Raw genomic sequence first — 23452 nt, 5'->3', positions numbered from 1 at the left:
TGGCCATGCTAAATTGCCCTTAGTGTCCAAAATTGCCCTTTGTGTTGGGTGGGGTTACTGGGTTATGGGGATAGGGTGGAGGTGTGGCCTTGGATAGGGTGCTCTTTCCAAGAGCCGGTGCAGACTCGATGGGCCGAATGGCCTCCTTCTGCACTGTAAATTCTCTGAAAAACATGTCAATATTCCTACTTTTACGTACGCACCTATGTGCTTCACCAACCTCCAATGATTCACTAAACTAAGTCCATAACTTCAAATTCATATACTTCTATGAGCTTAGTAACTCGACCTTAAGACCTCGGCATCGTCAGAAGAGAGAGAGTGCGTTTTAGGTGCCAAACTCCAGAGTTAAATAACATTAGAATCAGAAGAGTTCTAACCTGAGGTGGCTCTGCTTAAGATGCTAGCTCAGAGTGTCTACAACATGGGCTGATCAGAGGGGATTTGAAGGGAAACCTTGCTTTCTAGCATCCCGGTAATTGCATGATGAAACAATAATGGAGTTGTTGACTCATCACCGTAATCAATCTCCGTGTATGTAAGACTTTGACAATGTTTGGAATAAAATATATTTTTTTAAAATTAGTCTATGACAGACCCAGATCTGAGATGAGGGAAACCCCCAACGATGTTGGGGGAATTTGTCCCTTTAAAAATTGGGTTTCTCTCAGAGTTGATTTCTGATAAATGATTGTGTGACCAAGTTGCCCGAGAGATAAACAATATAATAACAAAGGGTCAACAATGAGTCAATTTAAGGGTGAGTATATGGTGGGCTCGAGCAGTAGTTGTTAGCGGGGGAGTGGGCCAAGGTAGGGTGCTCTTTCGGAGGGTCTGTGCAGACTCGATGGGCCCAATGGCCTTCTTCTGCACTGTAGGGATTGTTTGGATTCTATGTTAACTGAAGGATTCCTAAGAATGAGTTTGACTTCCGGGATAGCCAACGTCAGAAGAGAGAGAGTGCGTTTTAGGTGCCAAACTCCAGAGTTAAATAACATTAGAATCAGAAGAGTTCTAACCTGAGGTGGCTCTGCTTAAGATGCTAGCTCAGAGTGTCTACAACATGGGCTGATCAGAGGGGATTTGAAGGGAAACCTTGCCAGAAGTAAGCACGAGGGTCCAAGAAATATCAGCCCTTATACAAATCTGTGAAACAATACTCTGACCAAATGGGTTATTTTTCAATTTCTGTTAAGTCTCTGATTTCAGTTTTTTGTGTGTGTGGGGGTTAATATCTTTAACATAACCGACTATTTAAGAAAACATGTAATTATTAGTATTCATGTTCTTTGATTTTTTGCATGAATCTTGTAGCTTCATTCTTTTGCAAAATTACTGGGGTCCAGATTCTTAAAAAAAACGTAATACTGACCTCTACTGAGATCATAACAATGGGTGTATTAATTGATTTATAGCTGCTATTTCTTTCATATGATAGTTTGGAGTTACTCTTGCCCTGTTTCTCCCTAGTTTAGCTTCTTAATCCGTTACTAGGTCATCCAGCCTCTAAATGTTGCTGAACGGCTGTTACTAAGAGGAGTGTTGGAGCTGGCCGACAGGTATCCTACCATTCCCCCTGGCATTTGGAAGCATTAGGGTCTTGGCAGGCAGCTCCCTGCACCAACACAGCTGAGGTGAGCTGTGAAAGTGCCGGCATGGGCCGAGCCTCCCACTCCGTGATCCAGTAGTTTGCTACAATGTGCTATCACCCCATCCCATGGGTTCAAATTGTGAATGGAGGCCTTTATTTTCAGGGAATACCGTCTTCACTCATCCAAGCTAATTTCCCTTTCTTCCCTTCACCTGCCCGTCTCCCATGCATTGCACTGCACCCTGATTCTCCTAATAACTTGCTGGGCTGAGAAGGATGGCTTGTCTAAAATTGGGATTTGATAAAAGTGCGCTTCTCCCAGATTTGCATTGCTATTTACCTCTGTTTTCTTTTTAACAAGACAGAGCGACGTCGTTGCATATGAATAATGTGCTTAGTTTGGTTTAGTTTGGTTGAAATATTCTACCACAGAATGTTGCACATGCTTGCTCACAATATGCTCTGCCTGATATGCATCCTCTGCATTTGTGTGGTTCTCTGTTTTCAGACAGCGGTGGCTATGCTCGCAAACGTTCTGCTACATCTGTTAAATTAGCCTCTGTGAAGAGAGTGCAAAGTTCTCCCAACTTGTTGCTGGTTGCAGGTATTAACATTAACACTTAACACCCCTAACTTAAACTGCTGAATTGCTTCTGCTTGGTTGGTATCAATATGAATTGTGTGATTATTCCTGCAGTGATTGTTTCTGCAGCATTATTAACCTCAAGAACTAAAAATGTATTTGTTCCTGTATTTCTTGTGTTTCCAGAACATTACAAGTTTCAGTATTGGTGATTTCATTTCAAACAAAAGCTCTCTGCATTTCAAAAGTGTCAGAATGTAAATCTCAGCTCCAAAACTTTAAATGAGCATCTACATTTTCTTTTCTAAATCCGACAGGCCCAAACTTCCAGAAGGCGCACTCCACTGGCAGAGTGAATGTTCGGGCTGGCATGTGTCTGCTGTAAACTTTGTTCCAAATTGTATGGGGTCACTAACACACAAATGTATACTGGCACCTGTAAATGTGTTCCATCAGGAAATGCCCTGATGAAGGCAAGGAAACTGTGCTGCTGTGACCCAGCATTGAAAGATCTCCTCTGCCGCAGAGCGGCCTAACTTTACAACTCCCAACGGGAGCTGTTGGGCCATCTCTGAGGGGTAAGCGATCCACTTAGTTTCCTCTTACATTTTGGGGCCTACAGAAGGCCTGAATTAGAATGCCTCCTCTAGATTCTCTTTCAAGAAGTGAACTGGATACAATTTTATGGGAGAGCCCATCAAGTTTTGAGCCATGACGCACAAAGTTTGGCCCTTTGGATGTGGACATGCGTTTGAACAGGCCTCTAGTTTTACAGGCCCACACCACCACCTGCTGGGCCCAGTAGATTTAGCAATGAGCAGAAGACCTTTGTAGATTGGTCAGAGGCCGCCCCACTTCTAAATCGGTAAGCATTGCACCATATTTACACTCAAATTTCTACCACTTTTGTTTTTTAAAATCATTTATCTGAGCACTTTCATACATTAGTTACAAGAGTATTGGGAGTATAAAGGCTGGTTGACGAGATGAGTGGTATCGTGAGGTAATCATCAGGAATGCAATCGACCAGACTTGGCAACCTGGATGTGATTAAAAAATGTACGTGTACAGAGGGAGATTCTGTCCCTTTGCCGTTGTGTACTGTGTTTTTTAAGTAGGAGAAATGTTTTTCTAAATCTGAAAGGGGTTCAACCTGATGTCCTCATCAACACCAGATCCAAAAGACCCAACACCGGACAGCATGCAGTATTTAAATTAGTCGAGTGCTTCTTCCCATCAAAATCGAATTACAGTCAAAGCTTAATGCAGACTCCCAGAATAAATGTACCGGGTGAGCAGCTAGCTGTTTTGTTGTCTCAGTCAATTTAATTTAAAAGAATGACCCTCGCTAACAAGTGCTGCTGAATTCTGAGAAACTCACAACTATTTGCCAATTCATTCTGCGCCTGCATCAGAATTTTGATAGAAAGCTTAAAAAGAAAAGAATTATACTCCACCTCAGCCCAATTAATTGCCTGTGTTGCAACTGATGTCGAGGTTCATGTTTTGTTCAATGTACAAGGGATTGCTAGCATAGGCTTCACTAAATTTAAACGGCCTGCTGAGCAATGAAAATGTGGGTACAGTAATTAGGAAAAGGTTTTACACTTGATCAGGCTTGTACAGCTCGGTATTCTGCTGGATCAGGAATTCTATATCGTGGTGTTTGGATCAGGCATATGTTTAATTTATACTTCAGCAAGTCACATAGAGAAATATTAAGTTGTGAATGTAACTAGCTGTCATTTTAGGAATTGTGGGATTGATAGCAAAACAGTGCAACTGGGGTCAAGGCTGTAGCTTACACCTGGAATATTCAGGATTTCAATATGTGGTTGGAATAATGTGAATAACATGAAGTTTCTGTATTACAGTAATAACTAAAGTATGGTGTACAGGAAAGTAATGCCTGGGAATTCATCAGAGATTTATATGGGCCATATTGAATATTAGAGCACTAATATTCAATGTCAAATGTGCATAGTGTTTACACAGTGGCAAGGGGAGGAGCTTTTGGCTTTAGAAGGAGTGGAATGTAGGTTTACTAAAATGATACCAGCCCTCCCTTAAAATACAAAGAGAGACTATACAAACTAGGATTTTCTTCTCCTCTTAGAATGTTAAGGAGTGATTTAACCAATATTTAGAAGGTATTAAAGGGAACTTGCAGGAGAGAGAGAGGCAAACTGTTTTGCCGGTTTAAGGAGTCTTGGACGCAGGACATAGCCAAAAGGCAGAGCGAGGCCCTTCAGGAGTCAAGCCTGGAAATATTTCCACATGTAAACTGCGATGGAAGTGTTTAGAACTCTCTTCCATAAACAGAAGTTGGTGTTAGATTGATTTGAACAAAATCATTGATGGGATGTGGCCATCGCTGGAAGGACCTGATAGGCTTTTATTAATCAAAGATAAAAACAGGACCGAGGCAAAGGCTTGCATCTGAATTTCGGCCAGAGATCAGCCATTATCTCACTGAAAGGTACATGGACTTGACCGGCTAAATGACCTCCTTTTCCTATTTTCCTAATAGTAGTTTGAAGAGTGGCTTGTGAATGAAGATGTGAAGTTTGTGAATGAAAATCAAGGGTGGCACAGTGGTTAGCACTGCTGCTCACAGTGTCAGGGACCCGGATTCGCTTCCGGCCTTGGGTCACTGTGTGGAATTTGCCTGTTCTCCTTGTGTCTGCATGGGTTTCCTCCGGGTGCTTTGGTTTCCTCCCACAGTCCAAACGTGTGCAGGTTAGGTGGATTGACCATGCTCAATTGCCCTTTAGTGCCCAAAGATATGCAGGTTAGGTGAGCTTCCAGGGATGGGGTGGGGGAGTGGGCCTAGGTAGGATTCTCTTTCAGAGAGTCAGTGCAGACTCGATGGGCCATTGGTCTCCTTCTGCACTGTAGGGATTCTATGGTTCTATGTGCTCAAAGGTAATTACTGCCACTATGTTCCATATTGTATGTGCGTTGCTGAACCCTCAAATTGAGCAGGAGTTTCTGCAAACTATTTGCTTGTATTGAAGGGAGCTTTCACAAAGTTGAGTCAAAACTTACATTTTTTTTGCAACAATGGACTTTCGATTGCATGACCCAGTAGCATTGCAGCTGACTGAGCAGGAAAATGTTGCATGTTACGAGAATCAAGCGTGAGGAAGGACCGTTCAGCCCATGTAACTGTCTCCATACTGAGTCCCTGTACGATTATACTATTGTCGGCTTCACTTTCACACAACCTGGTGATTTCACATTTTAGACAACAAGAACTTGCTTTTCAAACTTAGCAGAGGAAATACAATCAGCTGGTCTCCCACGTTTCAATCCTGCTTCTTCGTAGCTATTGATCCAGCTCCCAATGAAAGCTGGCACTTGATCATGAATCAAAGTTACATTCTTTGATTGTTCCACGTGTTCACTATCAAACGGGAGTTTTCTAATTTCTATCCTTGAAGTTACAAAGTATCACTACTAAGGGGCGGCATGGTAGCACAGTGGTTAGCACTGTTGCTTCACAGAACCAGGGACCCGGGTTCTCTTCCTGGCTTGGTCACAGTCTGTGCGGAGTTCTCCCCGTGTCTGCGTGGGTTTCCTCCGGGTGCTCCGGTTTCCTCACACAAGTCCCGAAAGACGTGCTTGTTAGGTGAATTGGACATTCTGAATTCTCCCTCTGTGTACTCGAACAGACGCCGTAATGACAAAGTGTCACTACCCACCGCACATCACCCAATGTGTAGGGCTAACATCCCAAGGACAGCTGTGTAGAAATGAATGGGGATAAATACCTTAGGGGGTGGATTTGAAGAATGGTGAAGAGTCGAAATTAGGCCAAGGGCTGTCAAAGGCACGTTTGTTTTATTCTTTTGGCTTTTTTCCACACGAGTATTGGTAGCATTCATGGTGTCAACGTTTTGCCATTGACAGCTTTGTCAAGGAAACCATTGATGGACTATTCACTCAACTCAGTTTTTTTTAACCACTGATTAGCAATAGTGAGCTATAGATCTGCAGGCTTTCCAAGAGTGCAGGGTGTTATTGGTTGCATCTGTTTGTCATCCAGCTATCCCCTCTGCACAGTGTATGAAACGTAAGCAGCACGGTAGCATTGTGGATAGCACAATTGCTTCACTGCTCCAGGGTCCCAGGTTCGATTCCGGCTTGGGTCACTGTCTGTGCGGAGTCTGCACATCCTCCCCGTGTGTGCGTGGGTTTCCTCTGGGTGCTCCGGTTTCCTCCCCCAGTCCAAAGATGGGCAGGTTAGGTGGATTGGCCATGATAAATTGCAATTAGTGTCCAAAATTACCCTTAGTGTTGGGTGGCGTTACTAGGTTATGGGGATAGGGTGGAGGTGCTGACCTTGGGTAGGGTGCTCTTTCCAAGAGCCGGTGCAGACTCGACGGGCCGAATGGCCTCCGACTGCACTGTAAATTCTATGTTAATCTAAAAAATTCTATGTAAGGGTCTTTATTCTGACCACCAGCATATTTTGCTGGTCTCCAGGATGCCTGTTTCTCGATCTGTATCGCTTTTATGTGAGAAGGATGGATGGCTTCTCTCGGACAAATGCTGTCTTCTGTTTGAACCACCAGACAGAAAGGATACATTGGCGCAATTAGAGATCTGCTATTTTTTTTTGTATAAATTTAGAGTCTCCAATTATTTTTTTTCCAATTAAGGGACAATTTAGCCTACATTTACCCTGTACATCTTTGGGTTGTGGCATTGACATTCACTCAGACACGGGAGACTGTGCAGACAGTGACCCAGGGCAGGGGTCGAACACGGGTCCTCAGCCCTATAGGCAGCAGTGCTAACCACTGTGCCACCATGCCGCCCAGAGATCTGCTATAATCAGAATAATTATCAAGCACACCATTGGGACCTACGTGCACCAGTTTGGATTCAGACATGTTGAACAGTCAAAAGGTGCATGGCAGTAAAGCTTCCCTTGAATTCATAAATAGTTCTTTTCAATGACATGTTCCATAAAACTTCATCCTACAAATAATCCTTGCCTTACAGTTTGATTAACAGGATGTCAAAAGTCTGAAGTGCAGGATAATGAAAATGGCTATGAGGTATGAGCTACAGAACGACAAATTCAGCACGGAAAGCTAGGAAACATGACTTTATCTTACCCTGCCTTCCAATGAGAGCTGCCTCATTTCTTGATTGTTCAGTCCCCATCAACAAACTCAACATCGCCGTTGATGGATTATCCTTATTAACCATGTGCAGTTTGTCAGATATAGGTTTCTTCTTTATTCAAGCAAATAACATAACCGCTTATCACAAGTGCAGCACATTTACTTAATTTATTGTGTGGTCCCTTGTTGCATCTCCTCTGTGCTTGTGGATTGTTTGTGACAATAATTCTACTTTCCTAAGACTCTTGGAAGTAAAGAGTATGTTGGAGGCTCATTCGGCATTTCATTCCAGCTTCCTGGGATTCTTCACATTCTGATATTCTGCTGCCAAAGTATGTCAAGTTTTGGCCTTCTCAAATGGGGTCAGTAGAATGCATTGCTACCCTTATACATCACCTTGTCCTGCAAGCAGTCAACTAAGATATTGCAAACAAATAATTTGTTAACAGTTTGATGGGGATGTTGCATATTACAACAGAACAAGCATAGCAGCATGATTAGGTGGATTTGCCATGCTAAAAAAATATTGTCCCCTTAGTGTCCAAAGATGTGCAGGTTAGATGGATTGACCACATTAAATTGCCCTTCAGTGTCTAAAGGGTAGGTGGGGTTACAGGGATAGTCTGTGGAGTGGACCTTGGCAGGGTGCTCTTTCGGAGGGTCGGTGAAGACTCGATGGGCTAAATGGCCTCCTTCTGCACTGTAGAGATTCTATGGGTCTTGCTTCGCCTAATAATTCTTATGACCAACTAGTTCACCTTGTCCCATCCCGATTGTCACTGGATGCAATGATAATCCAGTTGTTGACGAACTGTGGCATCACCCCAATAGATTGATTTGCAACAGTTCTCTGTGTGAATAGCTTTAAAAGATTGTTCCATGTGTAGAACGGAACATCCACTTACTTGCTTAACATCACTGTACAGGAGGATTCTCGGTCATGCTAAACATTCATTACCCAGCCTGTGCTGTAGTATACCTCTCATGTAAGCATGATTCAGCAAAACCGACCATTTTGTCACGCACAACTACATGAAAATGGCTTATTGTCACAAGTAGGCTTCAATGAAGTTACTGTGAAAAGCCCCGAGTCGCCACATTCCGGCACCTGTTCAGGGAGGCTGTTACGGGAATTGAACCATGTTGCTGGCCTGCCTTGGTCTGCTTTAAAAGCCAGCGATTTAGCCCAGTGTGCTAAACAGCCCCTCACCATTTTAAGTTTTGTCAAGTTTGATATCTTCCTACTTATCTTTATACTTCGAATGGGTTCAGGAGACTGCCCTGAAGCCTTTCTCCAATAGTCCAGCGCAGCAGCAGGAAGTGAATTGTTTTGGCTGTTTCTACTGCAAACTGTTTATTGCGTTGCTTGAAAGGAAACCTTTGCAATGTCTGGTTTTCAAGCCAGCTATTTGTTTTGCAGCTTGCACTGCATACCAAAATTGCACAGTAAATCGCTGCTTGGTGCTGCTAGCAGGTGCTGACCCTGTTTATTGAGACTGCTGCTTCATTGGACAGGCTGCTGTGCATAAGGTTCTTAGAATATACGATAGCGCAGTCCCACAAATTTCTTGACTTAGCTTTGACCACAATGTCACATCCCCAAATCATAATGCTTCCAGAACATTGTGAAACTCCCTGCCACCCCCTCAATGCGTGTGTATTTGGAGGACTTTTTTCAAAAGATGGTTGTCTTTGGTTCCTTTTTTTTCTTCTCGGCTGCTTTCTCTCATCTGCTTGGTCAGCGTCTATCCTGAATATGTCACGGAAATGTGCCAAATAACTGCACTCCCCAGACATATTTTCCACCCCATTGCCTCTCTCCATTAACTGAACAGCCAAGCAATTTAAGTTGTATCCAGCAGTGCATGCAGTCCTGAACTCTGAATAGTCTGGCATCGCTGCATGGGTAAAATCACAGAAGGTATTTCACAAATCCAGGAATGATCTTCTTCTGCTTTGTGCTGCTTCCTATGTTTGGAAGCCAACAGTGGCGCCAGGCTATACGCCTTTTTTTAAGCTAATACACACACACACATGACAGACAAACTCAGAGGGAAGGGGAAGGATGAAAATAATAAGTAACAGGAAAAAGTGTCTTTGTTTCAGAGGTTGTCTTGAAATAGACCTTCCTTCAAAATAAGCTTTCATATCTCTGTTGGCAGCCTGTGATAGTTTCCCAGCAGATTCAAGAGTCTTTGTTTCAGATGGTTGTCTTTAAGCACACCTTCTTTCAAAGTAAGCTTTCAGATCCAGGTCTCTGGCCGCCTGTAATGGATTCAAGCAGATTCATTCATTCAAGTTCTCTGTAGGTACAGAAATCGATTCTCTCCAGAAAGGACGTGAGTTAGAGAGAGAGGAGAAGGAGCAGGTCCTTGTCACTCTGTCTCCAGGTTTCAACTCTGCTGTCCTTCGGTCTCTGGAAATCATCCTACTCGGGCAGGATCCAATCTGTTACCGAGCAGAATTCAGCCTTTTGGCCAATTCATTGACCACAAGCCAACCAATCAAACTGAGTCCCACTCTTTCTCTTGGGAGCCAGAAAATCTGGGTTCTGCTGTCCAAAGCTAGCAGCACCAAATGCCGTGTTGCAACTTCTTGAATTCCTCATTCCCTTTGCTGCTTGTCTGAAAGATACATGTCGATTAAGCATCCATGAGTCAAAAATGATAAGGGTAAAAAATAATGCAAGGGTAAATAAGGGAATCAGCAGGAACAACCCTTATAATACTCAGCCTGGGTTGTCCGAGTTATGTTCCTTGGCCATCAAGTCTTGGGGTGGGACTCAAACCTAGAACTTTAGGTTCAAAGGCAGGGACATTCCCCACTGCACCACAAGACCTCCCTGCCACTACCATATGCAGTCCCTAAAATCTACCAAGGTGCAAAAACCTGCAGTGACTTGGTGGAGCAAGATTTTGGTGTTTCCCTTCCCTGTGCCACAGAAGAGTATAATGTTCATAGCAAACCATATGATAAGTACCTGGACTAGTAAAGGATTAGAGGAAAGGCAATCCTCTACAGAAGCCGGGTATTTGGTGCACTTCTTAAAAACCTCACTCAGAAGCAGCATCAGTGAAACATTTCCCTGTTCTCTCCATTGTTGAGTGGTTGTTGACTTGAGACATAAGCACAGGGGTGGAAAACAAATGTGGAAAAAGCTATCTGAAACTGTTGTTCGAAGAACTATTTTGTTAATATGTGAAAATCAATATATTTTTTTAAAAATGACTTCATTTGAACTTCACTTTAAGGTATTATCTCCACTTACTATTAATCCCAATATCAAACTTTATTTGGCTACAAACCTGCCAAATTACATCTATACTGTGGGCTTGAGCTGAGTAATGACTTGACGCAGGTTTTGGATTGAGAATTCAGTTGATGCAAGTGATGTAATTATGAGATGTCAACAGTAATAAATATTTTATGAGCTAATTGTTTCCATTGACGGCTTATAGTGACTCATAATTTCAAAATCGTTAATGAAATTATTTATGAACTCATACAATTTTGTAAATTATTAACTAAAACAATAACTATTTTATAGTCATCCTCAGGGTGCAATTGCACTTGAACTATAATAAAATGTGCTTTTAAAGTATGTCATCGTACGCTGTATAATATTGAGTTAATTTAATTTGCTTTTGAAAAGCCTTACATTTTGTATTTTACATTGGTGTCAAAAATACAACGTTTAAGATGTGTATATGCGAATAAATGTTTTTGGACTCATTCTCGAAGTTCAGAATGTTTTATCAGGCAAATAATGATGATTTTGGTAGTGGTGTTTCCAAGCACCGAGGTGTTCCCAAGGCTGCTCTTATCTATCTAGATGGTAAAGGTTGTGGGTTTGGAAGGTGCTGTCGAAGGAGCATTGTGAGTTCCTGCAGTGCTGCATGCAGATGGTACACACAGCTGCTACTGTGCGTCGGTGGTGGAGGGAGTGAATCTTGAGAGTGGTGGAAGGGGGAGCAATCAAGCGGGCTGCTTTGTCCTGGATCATGTCGAGCCTCTTGAGTGTTATTGGACCTGCCCTTATCCAGGCAACTGGGGAGTATTCCATCACACTCCTGACATGTGCCTTGTAGATGGTGGACAGGCTTTGGGGGGTCAGGAGGTGAGTTACTCACCGCAGGATTCTGAGCCTTTGACTTGCCCTGGTAGCCACAGTATTTATATGGCTCGTCCACATCTGTTATGGTCAATGGTAACCCCCAGGATGTTGATAGTGGGGAATTCAGCAATGGTAATGCCAATGAATATCAAGGGAAGGTAGTTAAATTCCTTATTGTTGGAAATGATCATTACCTGGCTGGCACCTGTGTGGCACAAATATTACTTGCCCCTTGTCCTAAGCCTGGATATTGTCCAGGTATTGTTGTATTTGGACATGGACTGCTTCAGGACCTGAGGAGTCGCAATGGTGCTGAACATTGTGCAATTATCAATGAAGAACCCCACATCTAAATCATCAGCGAACATCCCACATCTGACTTTATGATGGAAGGGAGGTCACTGATGAAGCAGCTGAAGATGGTTGACCCTAGGAAACTAGCCTGCTGTGATGTCCTGGAACTGAGATCATTGACCTCCAACGCAACAACCATCTTCCTTTTGTGAAGTTTTCTCTCTGATTCCCATTGACTCCACATTTGCTAGGATGATCTTTGTAACTACACTTGCAAAAATGCTGCATTGATGTTGAGGAAAGTTACTCTCACCTCACCTCTGGAGTTCAACTCTTTTTTCCGTGTTCGGACATTGAGGTCAGGAGCTGAGTGACGCTGGTGGAACCCAAAGTGAGCATCATTGACCAGGTTGTCGCTGAGTAAGTGGGAATTCTGACGTGGGAATTATGTGGGTTGGACCTGTTCTGGTTTTTGTGCACAGGACTTACTTGGACAATTTTCCACATTGCCGGATAAATGCCAGTGTTGTCACTGTACTGGAACGGCATGTGACAAGTTCTGGAGCACTCACCTTCAGGATTATTGCTGGAATGTTGTCAGGGCACGTAGCCTTTACAGTGTCCAGTGCCTTCAACCATATTTTAATGTGGAGTGAATTGAATTGGTTGAAGACTGGCATCTGTGATGCTGGGGATTTCGAGAGGAGGCCTTGATGAATCATCCACTCGGCACTTCTGGCTGAAGATTGTTGCAAGTGCTTTGGCCTTGTCTTTTTCACTGAAATGCTGGGTTCCTCCATCATTGAGGATAGGGATATTTGTGGAACCTCCTTCTCCAGTTAGTTAATTGTTCTCCACCATTCGCGACTGGATGCGGTAGGACAACAGAGCTTAGATCTGATCCACCCATTTTGGGATCTCTTAGCTCTGTTTATTACTAACTGCTTATGTTGTTTGGCATGCGTGTAGTCCTGTATTGTAGCTTCACCAGGTTGACACCTCATTTTTCAGTATGCCTGGTTCTGCTCCTGGCATGCTCTCCTGCACTCTCATTGAACCAGGGTTGAGGGCAGCACGGTGGCGCAGTGGTAGCACTGCTGCCTCATGGCACCGAGGTCCCAGGTTCGATCCCAGCTCTGGGTCACTGTCCGTGTGGAGTTTGCACATTCTCCCCGTGTTTGCGTGGGTTTCGCCCCCACAACCCAAAGATGTGCAGGGTAGGTGGATTGGCCACGCTAAATTGCCCCTTAATTGGAAAAAATGAATTGGGTACACTAAATTTAAAAAAAAAGAACCAGGGTTGATCCCCTGGCTTGGTGGTAATGGTAGAGTGCGGGCTATGCCGGGCCATTAGGTTGTAGATTGAGTGTAATTCTGCTGCTGTTCGTGACCTCAGGGAGGTTATCCTCAATGTGAAAACGGGACTTCATCTCCACAAGGACTGTGCAATGGTCACTCCAAGTGCGACAGGTAGATTGCTGAGGATGAAGTCAAGTATGTTTTTCCTGGTGGCTCCCTCACCACATGCCGCAGTCCCAGTCTAGCAGCTCTGGCCTTTAACACCTGGCCAGCTCAGTATGTGGTGATACTATCGAGCCACTCTTGGTGATAGACATTGAAGTCATGTTCCCCCCCCCCCCTCGCGGAGTACATTCCGTGCCCTTGTCACTCTCAGTACTTCCACCAAGTGGTGTTCAACATGGAGGTGTACTGATTCATCAGCTGAGGGGTGGGTGTGGGTCATAATCGGCAGGAGGTTTCCTTGTCCATGTTTGACATGATGGCTTGAGACCTCAAGGAGTCAAGAATCAAATGTTGAGAACTCCTCAGGCAATACCCTCCGAACTATAAACCGCTGTTCTGCTACCTTTGGTCAATGGGACAGCACGCACCCAGGGATGGTGATGGTGGTGTCTGCGACTTGACCCCCAAATCGCTCACCCCACCATTGCTCACCTGCTCCTGGGTCCCTCCTAGATCAGACGCCTTGGGTGGATGTATTATCTCAGCAAGCACTGTCTACCTGGTGGTGCTACTGATTACTGGAAAACTGCCAGTTTCTCATTGACTCACAGCTCTGGGCTGGTGGACCCTCTGCTCCCAGGGTCTTTTTTCCTGAGTGGAGGCCTGCTGCTGGCCTGTTAAATGCCTGAAAAGAGACATTGTGCGGCCCATGCTGAATATCCAGTTGATGCCTGAGACTCCTGTCACCTCCACATGAGTCCACCCACCAATAATTACAAATCATAAAAGACACAAACTTCCATAAGACCATACCATAAGACATAGGAGCAGAATTGGGCCACTCGGCCCATCGAGTCTGCTCCGCCCTTCAATCTTGGCTGATATTTTTCTCATCCCCATTATCCTGCCTTCTCCCCATAACCCCTGATCCCCTTATTGATCAAATACCTATCCATCTCTGTCTTAAAGACACTCAGTGATTTACTGATCCAACCTTCGTAAAATGATTATTAAAATTATCCTGCATATTTTATACATGAAGAAAAATTCCATTCTCAGCTGAAGGCCCACACAAGAATTATCTAAGACCCTAACTTAATACAAAACTGTCAAAATGCCAAAATGTTTCAGTGACACCTTAAGCAGCATCCTCAGATCAGACTGCAGTTATTTGCTATTCAGCCACATTTTAATTCATAATTTAATTGGATTTTCCAAGTCATCTAATTGAACTCACAGCATTGATACAGCAGTGCCACTGAAAGATTATTTTCATTTCAATTCCAGCCCATTCCAATCTAGAGTTAGTTTGAAGTTTTGAACATGGCAGAAACAAAATGAGACAGCAACATGCTGACACTTCCAGGCAGCTCTTTGCTTCTTGAAGTGTTACAGTCTGGGCAATGCCCTGAATGATCAGACGGTAAAACCAATATAGCAAATTAGTTAATGCAACATTTTGCCTCTCACCTGATGATATTCATTTGCACGAAATAGTATGCTTTTTATTTTAATAGTTAGGAGATATAAAATAAATACCTTACAATTCTATAGCATCCTTCACATTCAAAAGCATTTGTAAACTTATAAGGCGGGGTATGGGTTGACTAATGGACCTAGCTTTAGAAGTACCAGTGAGGGCAAAAGAGAGAAGATGGGGAATAGGGAAAAGGAAGTGAGGGAAGGCTTGAGTGTGACAATGAACAAATAAATGGTCACCCCCAAAGGGCAAGAATGAGATAAGGGCAGGGTTTTGTTGTATGTATGTAAACGCATAGAGTATAGTGATCAAAATTGGGGAACTGGAAGCAGGAATTGCTCTCGGGGCATATGACATAGGTGAGTTGACAGAAACGTGGCTCAAGCAAGAACAGGGCAGCACGGTAGCACAAGTGGATAGCACTGTGGCTTCACAGCACCAGGGTCCCAGGTTCGATTCCCCACTGGGTCACTGTCTGTGCGGAGTCTGCACTTTCTCCCGTGTCTGTGTGGATTTCCTCTGGGTGCTCCGGTTTCCTCCCACAATCCAAAGACGTGCAGGTTAGGTGGATTGGCCATGATAAATTGCCCTTCGTGACAAAAAAAGAGGTTATTGGGTTACTTGGGTTACGGGGATAGGGTAGAAGTGAGGGCTTGAGTGGGTCGGTGCAGACGTGATGGGCCGAATGGCCTTCCTCTGCACTGTATGTTCTAGGATTGGATACTTAACATCGCGGGTTATAAGATTTTTGGTAGAAACAGAGTGGATAAAAAGGGAGGTGGTGTAGCAGTCTTGGTCAAAGAGAGTACCATAGCCCTTGAACGAGACACAGTTCCTGTATTAGAATCAATATGGTTAGAGGTGAGAAACAGGAGGGGAGCGGTGATCTTGCTTGGTATTTATTATAGATCTCCAAATAGTGGGGAGGAAGTGGAAGAGAGAACTTGAAGGCAGATTATGGAAACCTGCAGGGAAAGTAGGGTTGTGATAGTTGGGGATTTCAATTACCCTAAGGTTGACTGGGGAAAAGGTAGAGTGGGGCACGGAAGGGGAGAAATTCCTGCAGTGCGTGGAGGAGAACTTTCTGGAACAGTACATTTCCAGTCCTACCAGGGAGCAAGCTGTGCTGGATCTGGTCCTAGAAAATGAGGCAAGGCAGGTGGAGAACAGCAGAGTGGGGGAGTCTTTGGGAAGTAGCGATCATAATATAATATGAATCAATATTAAGTTGGATCAGGATAAAAGTCAATCACGGATTAAGATCCCAGACTGGAAAAGGGCAAATTGTAGAGGTCTAAAAGCTGAACTGGAGCAGGTTGGTGGATAAAACAGTGGATGAAAAATGGGATACTTTCAAAGGAGAGATGAACAGGGTGCAAGCTAGGTATGTACCCATGAGAAATAAATATGGGGTATCCATAGCTAAAGTACCCTGGATGGGTAAGGATATTGATGATAAAATAAGGAAGAAAAAAGAGACATATGATGCATCCCGGAATAATAATAGCAATAGAAATCAGGAAGAATATCTAAATGCTGGAGGGAGGCGAAGACTGGAATAAGGAAGGTTAAGAGGAAGCACGAGGAAAGGATAGCAGGCTGTGCTAAAACAAATAGAAAAATGTTCTTCAAACATATTAATGGTAAAAGATTAATGAAGGATAGAATGGGGCCCATAAGGGACAAGCAGGGTAAACTGCTCAGTGAAGCGGAGGATATGGCAGTGGTACTAAATGAGTACTTTGCTTCTGTCTTTACCAAATGATAAGATGGTGACAGTTGGAAATGTGGGTGTTGAGCAACTGGGTAGTATAGTGATAGATCAAGGAAAGGTGCTAAAAAGGCTCGCAGCACTCCATGTAGAGAAGTCTCCAGGCCCAGATGGGATGCATCCTAGATTGCTGAGAGAGGTAAGGGAGCATTTTGTGGAGCCGTTAACAGAACTTTTCAGGCCTCCCTGAATACAGGATTAGCCCTGGGGGACTGGAGGATGCAAATGTGACACAATTGTTTAAGAAAGGGAGCAAGGGATAACCCAAGAAACTACAGACCTGTCAGCGTGAATTCAATAGCGGGAGAACTGATGGAGGCCATAATATGGGACGAGGTAAATATAAACTTGGAGAAAATAAGTTAATACTAGACAGTCAACATGGCTTTGTCAAGGGCAGGTCATGTCTGACAAATTTAATCAAGTTCTTTGACGAGGTGACACGGTTAATGGATGAAGGTAGTGCTGTGGATGTTGTATATTTGGAATTTCAGAAAGCATTTGATACGGTGTCACGTGGCAGGTTGGTTAGCAAATTTAAAATGTTTGGGATTGATGGGTCCTTGGCAGCATGGATTAGAAGTTGGCTAAGAGATAGGAACAGAGGGTTGGTATAGATGGGCATTTCTCATACTGAAGACGAGTTGAAAGTGGTGTTCCCCAGGGCTCAGTGTTAAGACCCTTGCTTTTTCTGATTTATATAAATAATTTTGAAGTGGGTGGTGAGAGCAAAATCTCAGAATAGTGAATTGTGAGGTTGACGCTGAGCTTTCCCCTGTGATGTGCTTGGAGGCAGGATGGACTTTTAAACTGTGGTGAGTGGGGAAACTGTCGCCTTCACACTTCCACTCCAATTAAGTCTGGAGTCTGGAGTGGGAAGGGCTGCGGACAGCCTTCCTGCCCTGATACTGGTTGAAATCCTTTAGTGGCTAATAATGCCCAATTGAGAGCTTCATCCTGCCACCACTGGTATTAAACCAGTGACATTTGCACCTGTCCACGCAGGGAACACGACGAGCAAATCCATGTGGGGCTGTTTGTGGTCTTCGGGACTGGGGAGTTGGAAGGTGTATCTTGCTCAAACCCCCCCCCCCCCTCGCACCCCCCACCGCCGCATCAACAAGAAACCTGATAATAGTTCAAATGAAAGACTATTTTGAATAGATATCCAGGTCGGTAGTGCTTTTTATAATCTCAGGACATTCTGAAATCCATCAAAACCATTGATGTACTGAAGTGTAGTCACTGTTTTAATGTCGGAAACATCCAATTGGCACACACCATGCCCCACAAATAGTGATGTGATAATAACCAAATCTGTTTTTTGCGTGTGATATTAATTATGGGGCACGATTCAGCGGACTTCAAACTATGTCCTCTGTCGGGGGTGTTTAGCAGGGTGTTGCTCAATGGCTACAGTACCGAGAAACATCCCACTCTCCAATGGTACTTTACCGTTTTTTGGCCTCGGGGGGCATTCTCTCCGCCAAGGCAGCACTTTGAGTAATTTACTGCTGGCGAAACTGGAAAGGCTCCTCGCCATTTTGTCCGGCTGTCCCTATCTTCCCCCCCCCCCCACCCCCTCCCCCCTTTCAGGCACCCTCGCTTTATTGACCTCTCCTCATCCCCAACCTTGGTGCTAGGCTGGCATGCCAAGGTGCCCAGGTGCCAGGGGATTGCCAGGGGACCACACTGTTCTGTCCTTGACCACCCAGGGATTTCCAGTGGCCTGGGAAACCTCCCCTACCAGGTGGAGTTAGGCCTGGTCCACGTTTGAAAAACTTGAGGATAGACAAGTCCCCCGGGCCTGATGGGATATATCCAAGGATTCTATGGGAAGCAAGAGATGAAATTGCAGAGCCGTTGGCAATGATCTTTTCGTCCTCACTGTCAACAGGGGTGGTACCAGGGGATTGGAGAGTGGCGAATGTCGTGCCGCTGTTCAAAAAAGGGACTAGGGATAACCCTGGGAATTACAGGCCAGTTAGTCTTACTTCGGTGGTAGGCAAAGTAATGGAAAGGATACTGAAGGATAGGATTTCTGAGCATCTGGAAAGACACTGCTTGATTAGGGATAGTCAGCACGGATTTGTGAGGGGTAGGTCTTGCCTTACAAGTCTTACTGAATTCTTTGAGGAGGTGACCAAGCATGTGGATGAAGGTAAAGCAGTGGTTGTAGTGTACATGGATTTTAGTAAGGCATTTCATATTTCATAGAATTTACAGTGCAGAAGGAGGCCATTCGGCCCATCGAGTCTGCACCGGCTCTTGGAAAGAGCACCCTCCCCAAGGTCAACACCTCCACCCTATCCCCATAACATAGTAACCCCACCCAACATTAAGGACAATTTTGGACATGAAGGGCAATTTATCATGGCCAATCCACCTAACCTGCACATCTTTGGACTGTGGGAGGAAACCGGAGTACCCGGAGGAAACCCACGCACACACGGGGAGGATGTGCAGACTCCGCACAGACAGTGACCCAAGCCGGAATTGAACCTGGGACCCTGGAGCTGTGAAGCAATTGTGCTATCCACAATGCTACCGTGCTGCCCCATTTGATAAGGTTCCCCATGGTAGGCTTCTGCAGAAAGTAAGGAGGCATGGGATAGTGGGAAATTTGGCCAGTTGGATCACGAACTGGCTAACCGATAGAAGTCAGAGAGTGGTGGTGGATGGCAAATATTCAGCCTGGATCCCAGTTACCAGTGGCGTACTGCAGGGATCAGTTCTGGGTCCTCTGCTGTTTGTGATTTTCATTAATGACTTGGATGAGGGAGTTGAAGGGTGGGTCAGTAAATTTGCAGACGATACGAAGATTGGTGGAGTTGTGGATAGTAAGGAGGGCTGTTGTCGGCTGCAAAGACACATAGATAGGATGCAGAGCTGGGCTGAGAAGTGGCAGATGGAGTTTAACCCTGAAAAGTGTGAGGTTGTCCATTTTGGAAGGACAAATATGAATGCGGAATACAGGGTTAACGGTAGAGTTCTTGGCAATGTGGAGGAGCAGAGAGATCTTGGGGTCTATGTTCATACATCTTTGAAAGTTGCCACTCAAGTGGATAGAGCTGTGAAGAAGGCCTATGGTGTGCTCGCGTTCATTAACAGAGGGATTGAATTTAAGAGCCGTGAGGTGATGATGCAGCTGTACAAAACTTTGGTAAGGCCACATTTGGAGTACTGTGTACAGTTCTGGTCACCTCATTTTAGGAAGGATGTGGAAGCTTTGGAAAAGGTGCAAAGAAGATTTACCAGGATGTTACCTGGAATGGAGAGTAGGTCTTACAAGGAAAGGTTGAGGGTGCTAGGCCTTTTCTCATTAGAACGGAGAAGGATGAGGGGCGACTTGATAGAGTTTATAAGGTGATCAGGGGAATAGATAGAGTAGACAGTCAGAGACTTTTTCCCCGGGTGGAAAAAACCATTACAAGGGGACATAAATTTAAGGTGAAAGGTGGAAGATATAGGAGGGATATTAGAGGTAGGTTCTTTACCCAGAGAGTAGTGGGGGCATGGAATGCACTGCCTGTGGAAGTAGTTGAGTCGGAAACATTAGGGACCTTCAAGCAGCTATTGGAGAGGTACATGGATTACGGTAAAATGATATAGTGTAGATTTATTTGTTCTTAATGGCAGCACGGTAGCATTGTGGATAGCACAATTGCTTCACAGCTCCAGGGTCCCAGGTTCGATTCCGGCTTGGGTCACTGTCTGTGCGGAGTCTGCACGTCCTCCCCGTGTCTGCGTGGGTTTCCTCCGGGTACTCCGGTTTCCTCCCACAGTCCAAAGATGTGCAGGGTAGGTGGATTGGCCATGATAAATTGCCCTTAGTGTCCAAAATTACCCTTGGTGTTGGGTGGAGGTGTTGAGTTTGGGTGGGGTGCTCTTTCCAAGAGCCGGTGCAGACTCAGGGGGCCGAATGGCCTCCTTCTGCACTGTAAATTCAATGATAATCTATGATTAATCTAGGACAAAGGTTCGGCACAACATCGTGGGCCGAAGGGCCTGTTCTGTGCTGTATTTTCTATGTTCTATGTTCACCATATGCAATATTCTAATCTTTTCTTTCTTACTAGTCCAATTTTAGACAGAGACTTTTTCCCCGGGTGGAACAAACCATTACACGGGGACATAAATCTAAGGTGAATGGTGGAAGATACAGGGGGGATGTCAGAGGTAGGTTCTTTACCCAGAGAGTAGTGGGGGCATGGAATGCACTGCCAGTGGAAGTAGTTGAGTCGGAAACATTAGGGACCTTAAACAGCTATTAGATAGGTACATGGATTGCGGTAAAATGATATAGTGGAGATTTATTTGTTCTTAAGGGCAGCACGGTAGCATTGTGGATAGGACAATTGCTTCACAGCTTCAGGGTCCCAGGTTCGATTCCAGCTTGGGTCACTGTCAGTGCGGAGTCTGCACATCCTCCCAGTGTCTGCTTGGGTTTCCTCCGGGTGCTCCGGTTTTCTCCCACAGTCCAAAGATGTGCAGGTGAGGTGGATTGGCCATGAAAAATTGCCCTTAGTGTCCAAAAGGACACTGGGGATAACTCCCTGTCCTTCTTTGAAAAATACCATGGGATCTTTGGAAGTAAATCTGAGGGGGGCATGGGGGTTTCACATCGGCATATTGTCTGAAAGATGGATATTTGTTCCATGTTGGTAATTTCAAAGAATGTTACCTAGTCAAGCTTATGCGAATGAAGTTTCAGGAACTTGATGGTCAGGGATTAAATTTATAAAACCAATGATTAGTATAATAGAGATAATGTGGAAGTTTAAGTCCTGTCACCATTTTCATTGTGGCCCAGTATATTTGAGAATACGGTGAATTAATATCTTTCTGCTAACAAATGCTTTCTGTGAATTATCTAACTTATACCTTTTATTGATGTCTTTCTGGCAGGTTTCTCATTGTGTTATTTATTCTTTCTTTTAAGGTGATGAAGCGCAGACACAAGATTCAGGTAAAGGTCATTACTTTCTCTGGGGAATAATAGGCGAAGTTGTGAGTTCACCTCAGGGGCGAGATTCTCCGACCCCCCGCCGGGTTGGAGAATCGTCGGGGGCTGGCGTGAATCCTGCCCCCGCCAGTTGCCGAATTCTCCGGCACCGGATATTCGGCGGGGGCGGGAATCGCGGCTCGCCGGTTGGCGGGCCCCCCCCCCCCGGCGATTCTCCGGCCCGGATGGGCCGGAGTCCCGCTGCTGGAATGCCTGTCCCTCCGGCGAGAATCAAACCACCTCTCTTACCGGCGGGACAAGGCGGTGCGGGCAGGCTCCGGGGTCCTGGGGGGGCGTGGAGCGATCTGGCCCCGGGGGGGGGGGGCACGGTGGCCTGGCCCGCGATCGGGGCCCACCGATCCGCGGGCGGGCCTGTGCCGTGGGGCACTCTTTTCCTTCTGCCTTCGCCATGGTCTACACCATGGCGGAGGCGGAAGAGACCCCCTCCACTGCGCATGCGCGGGGATGCCATGAGTGGCCGCTGACGCTCCCGCACATGCGCCGCCCGGCAAAGTCAGTTTCGCGCCAGCTGGCGGGGCACCAAAGGCCTTTCCAGCCAGCTGGCAGGGTGGAAATCAGTCCGGCGCGGGCCTAAGCCCTCAAGGTGAGGGCTCGGCCCCTCAAGATGCGGAGAATTCCGTACCTTTGGGGCGGCGCGATGCCAGACTGATTCGCGCCGTTTTTGGCGCTGGTCGGCGGACATCGCGCCGATTGCGGAGAATCCTGCCCCAGGCATTTTAGTTCACTTTCCAGGATAACGAGCACCTGTAGAAGATTTCCCTTCTCAAACTGCTCAAGCACCATTTCCAGGGGTGGGATTCTCCGCAATCGGCACGATGTCCGCCGACCGGCGCCCAAAACGGCGCAAATCAGTCGGGCATCGCGCCGGCCCAAAGGTGCGGAATGCCCCCCATCTTGGGGGGCCGAGCCCCAACCTCAAGGGGCTAGGACCGCGCCGGACTAATTTCCGCCCCGCCAGCTGGCGGAAAAGGCCTTTGGTGCCCAACCAGCTGGCGCGGAAATGACATCTCCGGGCGGCTCATGCGCGGGAGCGTTAGCGGCCGCTGACGGCATTCCCGCGCATGCGCAGTGGAGGGAGTCTCTTCTGCCTCCGCCATGGTGGAGACCGTGGCAAAGGCGGAAGGAAAAGAGTGCCCCCACGGCACAGGCCCACCCGCGGATCGGTGGGCCCCGATCGCGGGCCAGGCCACTGTGGGGGCACCCCCCGGGGCCAGATCGCCCCGCGCCCCCCCCAGGACCCCGGAGCCTGCCTGCGCCGCCTTGTCCCGCTGGTAAGGTAGGTGGTTTAATCTACACCTGCAGGACAGGCATTTTAGCAGCGGGACTTCGGCTCATCCGGGCCGGAGAATCGCGGGGTGGGGTCCGCCAACCGGCGCGGCGCGATTCCCGCCCCCGCCGAATATCCGATGCCGGAGAATTAGGCAACCGACGGGGGCGGGATTCACGCCAACCCCCGGCGATTCTTCGACCCGGCGGGGGGTCGGAGAATCTCGCCCCTGATTGGAGTGTGAGAGAACATGAATGTGTTTTTTGTGTAAGCTGCAGTTCCCATCAGTCCAGTGCAAATCACGGAGTTCCAAATAACTGAAGTATTGCTACCCCCTCCCGCCTTCTCATCGGCTTCATGTTGCGCCGGTAGATGGGAAAAAAGGAGATGGGAGGTTTGTGCTTAAAGCTGATTCTGCATATTTAAATGAGAATTGTAATATGCCAATCTGGTTCACGCTCAGTGAGGGCATGAACCAGGGGCGAAATTCTCCGGAAACGGCGCGATGTCCGCCGACTGGCGCCCAAAACGGCGCAAATCAGTCGGGCATCGCGCCGCCCCAAAGGTGCGGAATGCTCCGCATCTTTGGGGCCGAGCCCCAACCTGAAGGGGCTAGGTCGGCGCCGGGCGAATTTCCGCCCCGCCAGTTGGCGGAAAAAGCCTTTGGTGCCCCGCCAGCTGGCGCAGAAATGACATCTCCGGGCGGCGCATGTGCGGGAGACCAGCG

The 23452-nt window shown here is 46.2% G+C and overlaps 1 protein-coding gene across 25 annotated transcripts in view; it reads left to right on the top strand.

The window, feature by feature from the left end:
• The window catches only part of LOC140429207 (sorbin and SH3 domain-containing protein 2-like), a 1121994-nt gene that overhangs the window by 765039 nt on the left and 333503 nt on the right, over nt 1–23452 (top strand). For 23 of the 25 annotated variants that reach the window (XM_072515915.1, XM_072515921.1, XM_072515920.1 and 20 more), the window contains 2 exons: nt 2100–2195; nt 21375–21401. In XM_072515915.1, the coding sequence (XP_072372016.1) occupies nt 2100–2195; nt 21375–21401 (123 nt within the window). The remainder of the gene's footprint in view (nt 1–2099; nt 2196–21374; nt 21402–23452) is intronic. The other 2 variants (XM_072515904.1, XM_072515905.1) reach the window with 1 other exon arrangement.

This window comes from Scyliorhinus torazame, chromosome 9 (genome assembly GCF_047496885.1).
Source record: "Scyliorhinus torazame isolate Kashiwa2021f chromosome 9, sScyTor2.1, whole genome shotgun sequence".
Taxonomy (NCBI): Eukaryota; Metazoa; Chordata; class Chondrichthyes; order Carcharhiniformes; family Scyliorhinidae; genus Scyliorhinus; species Scyliorhinus torazame.
The sequence above is the reverse complement of the archived record's forward strand: the minus strand, read 5'-3'. Positions and strand labels throughout refer to the sequence as shown.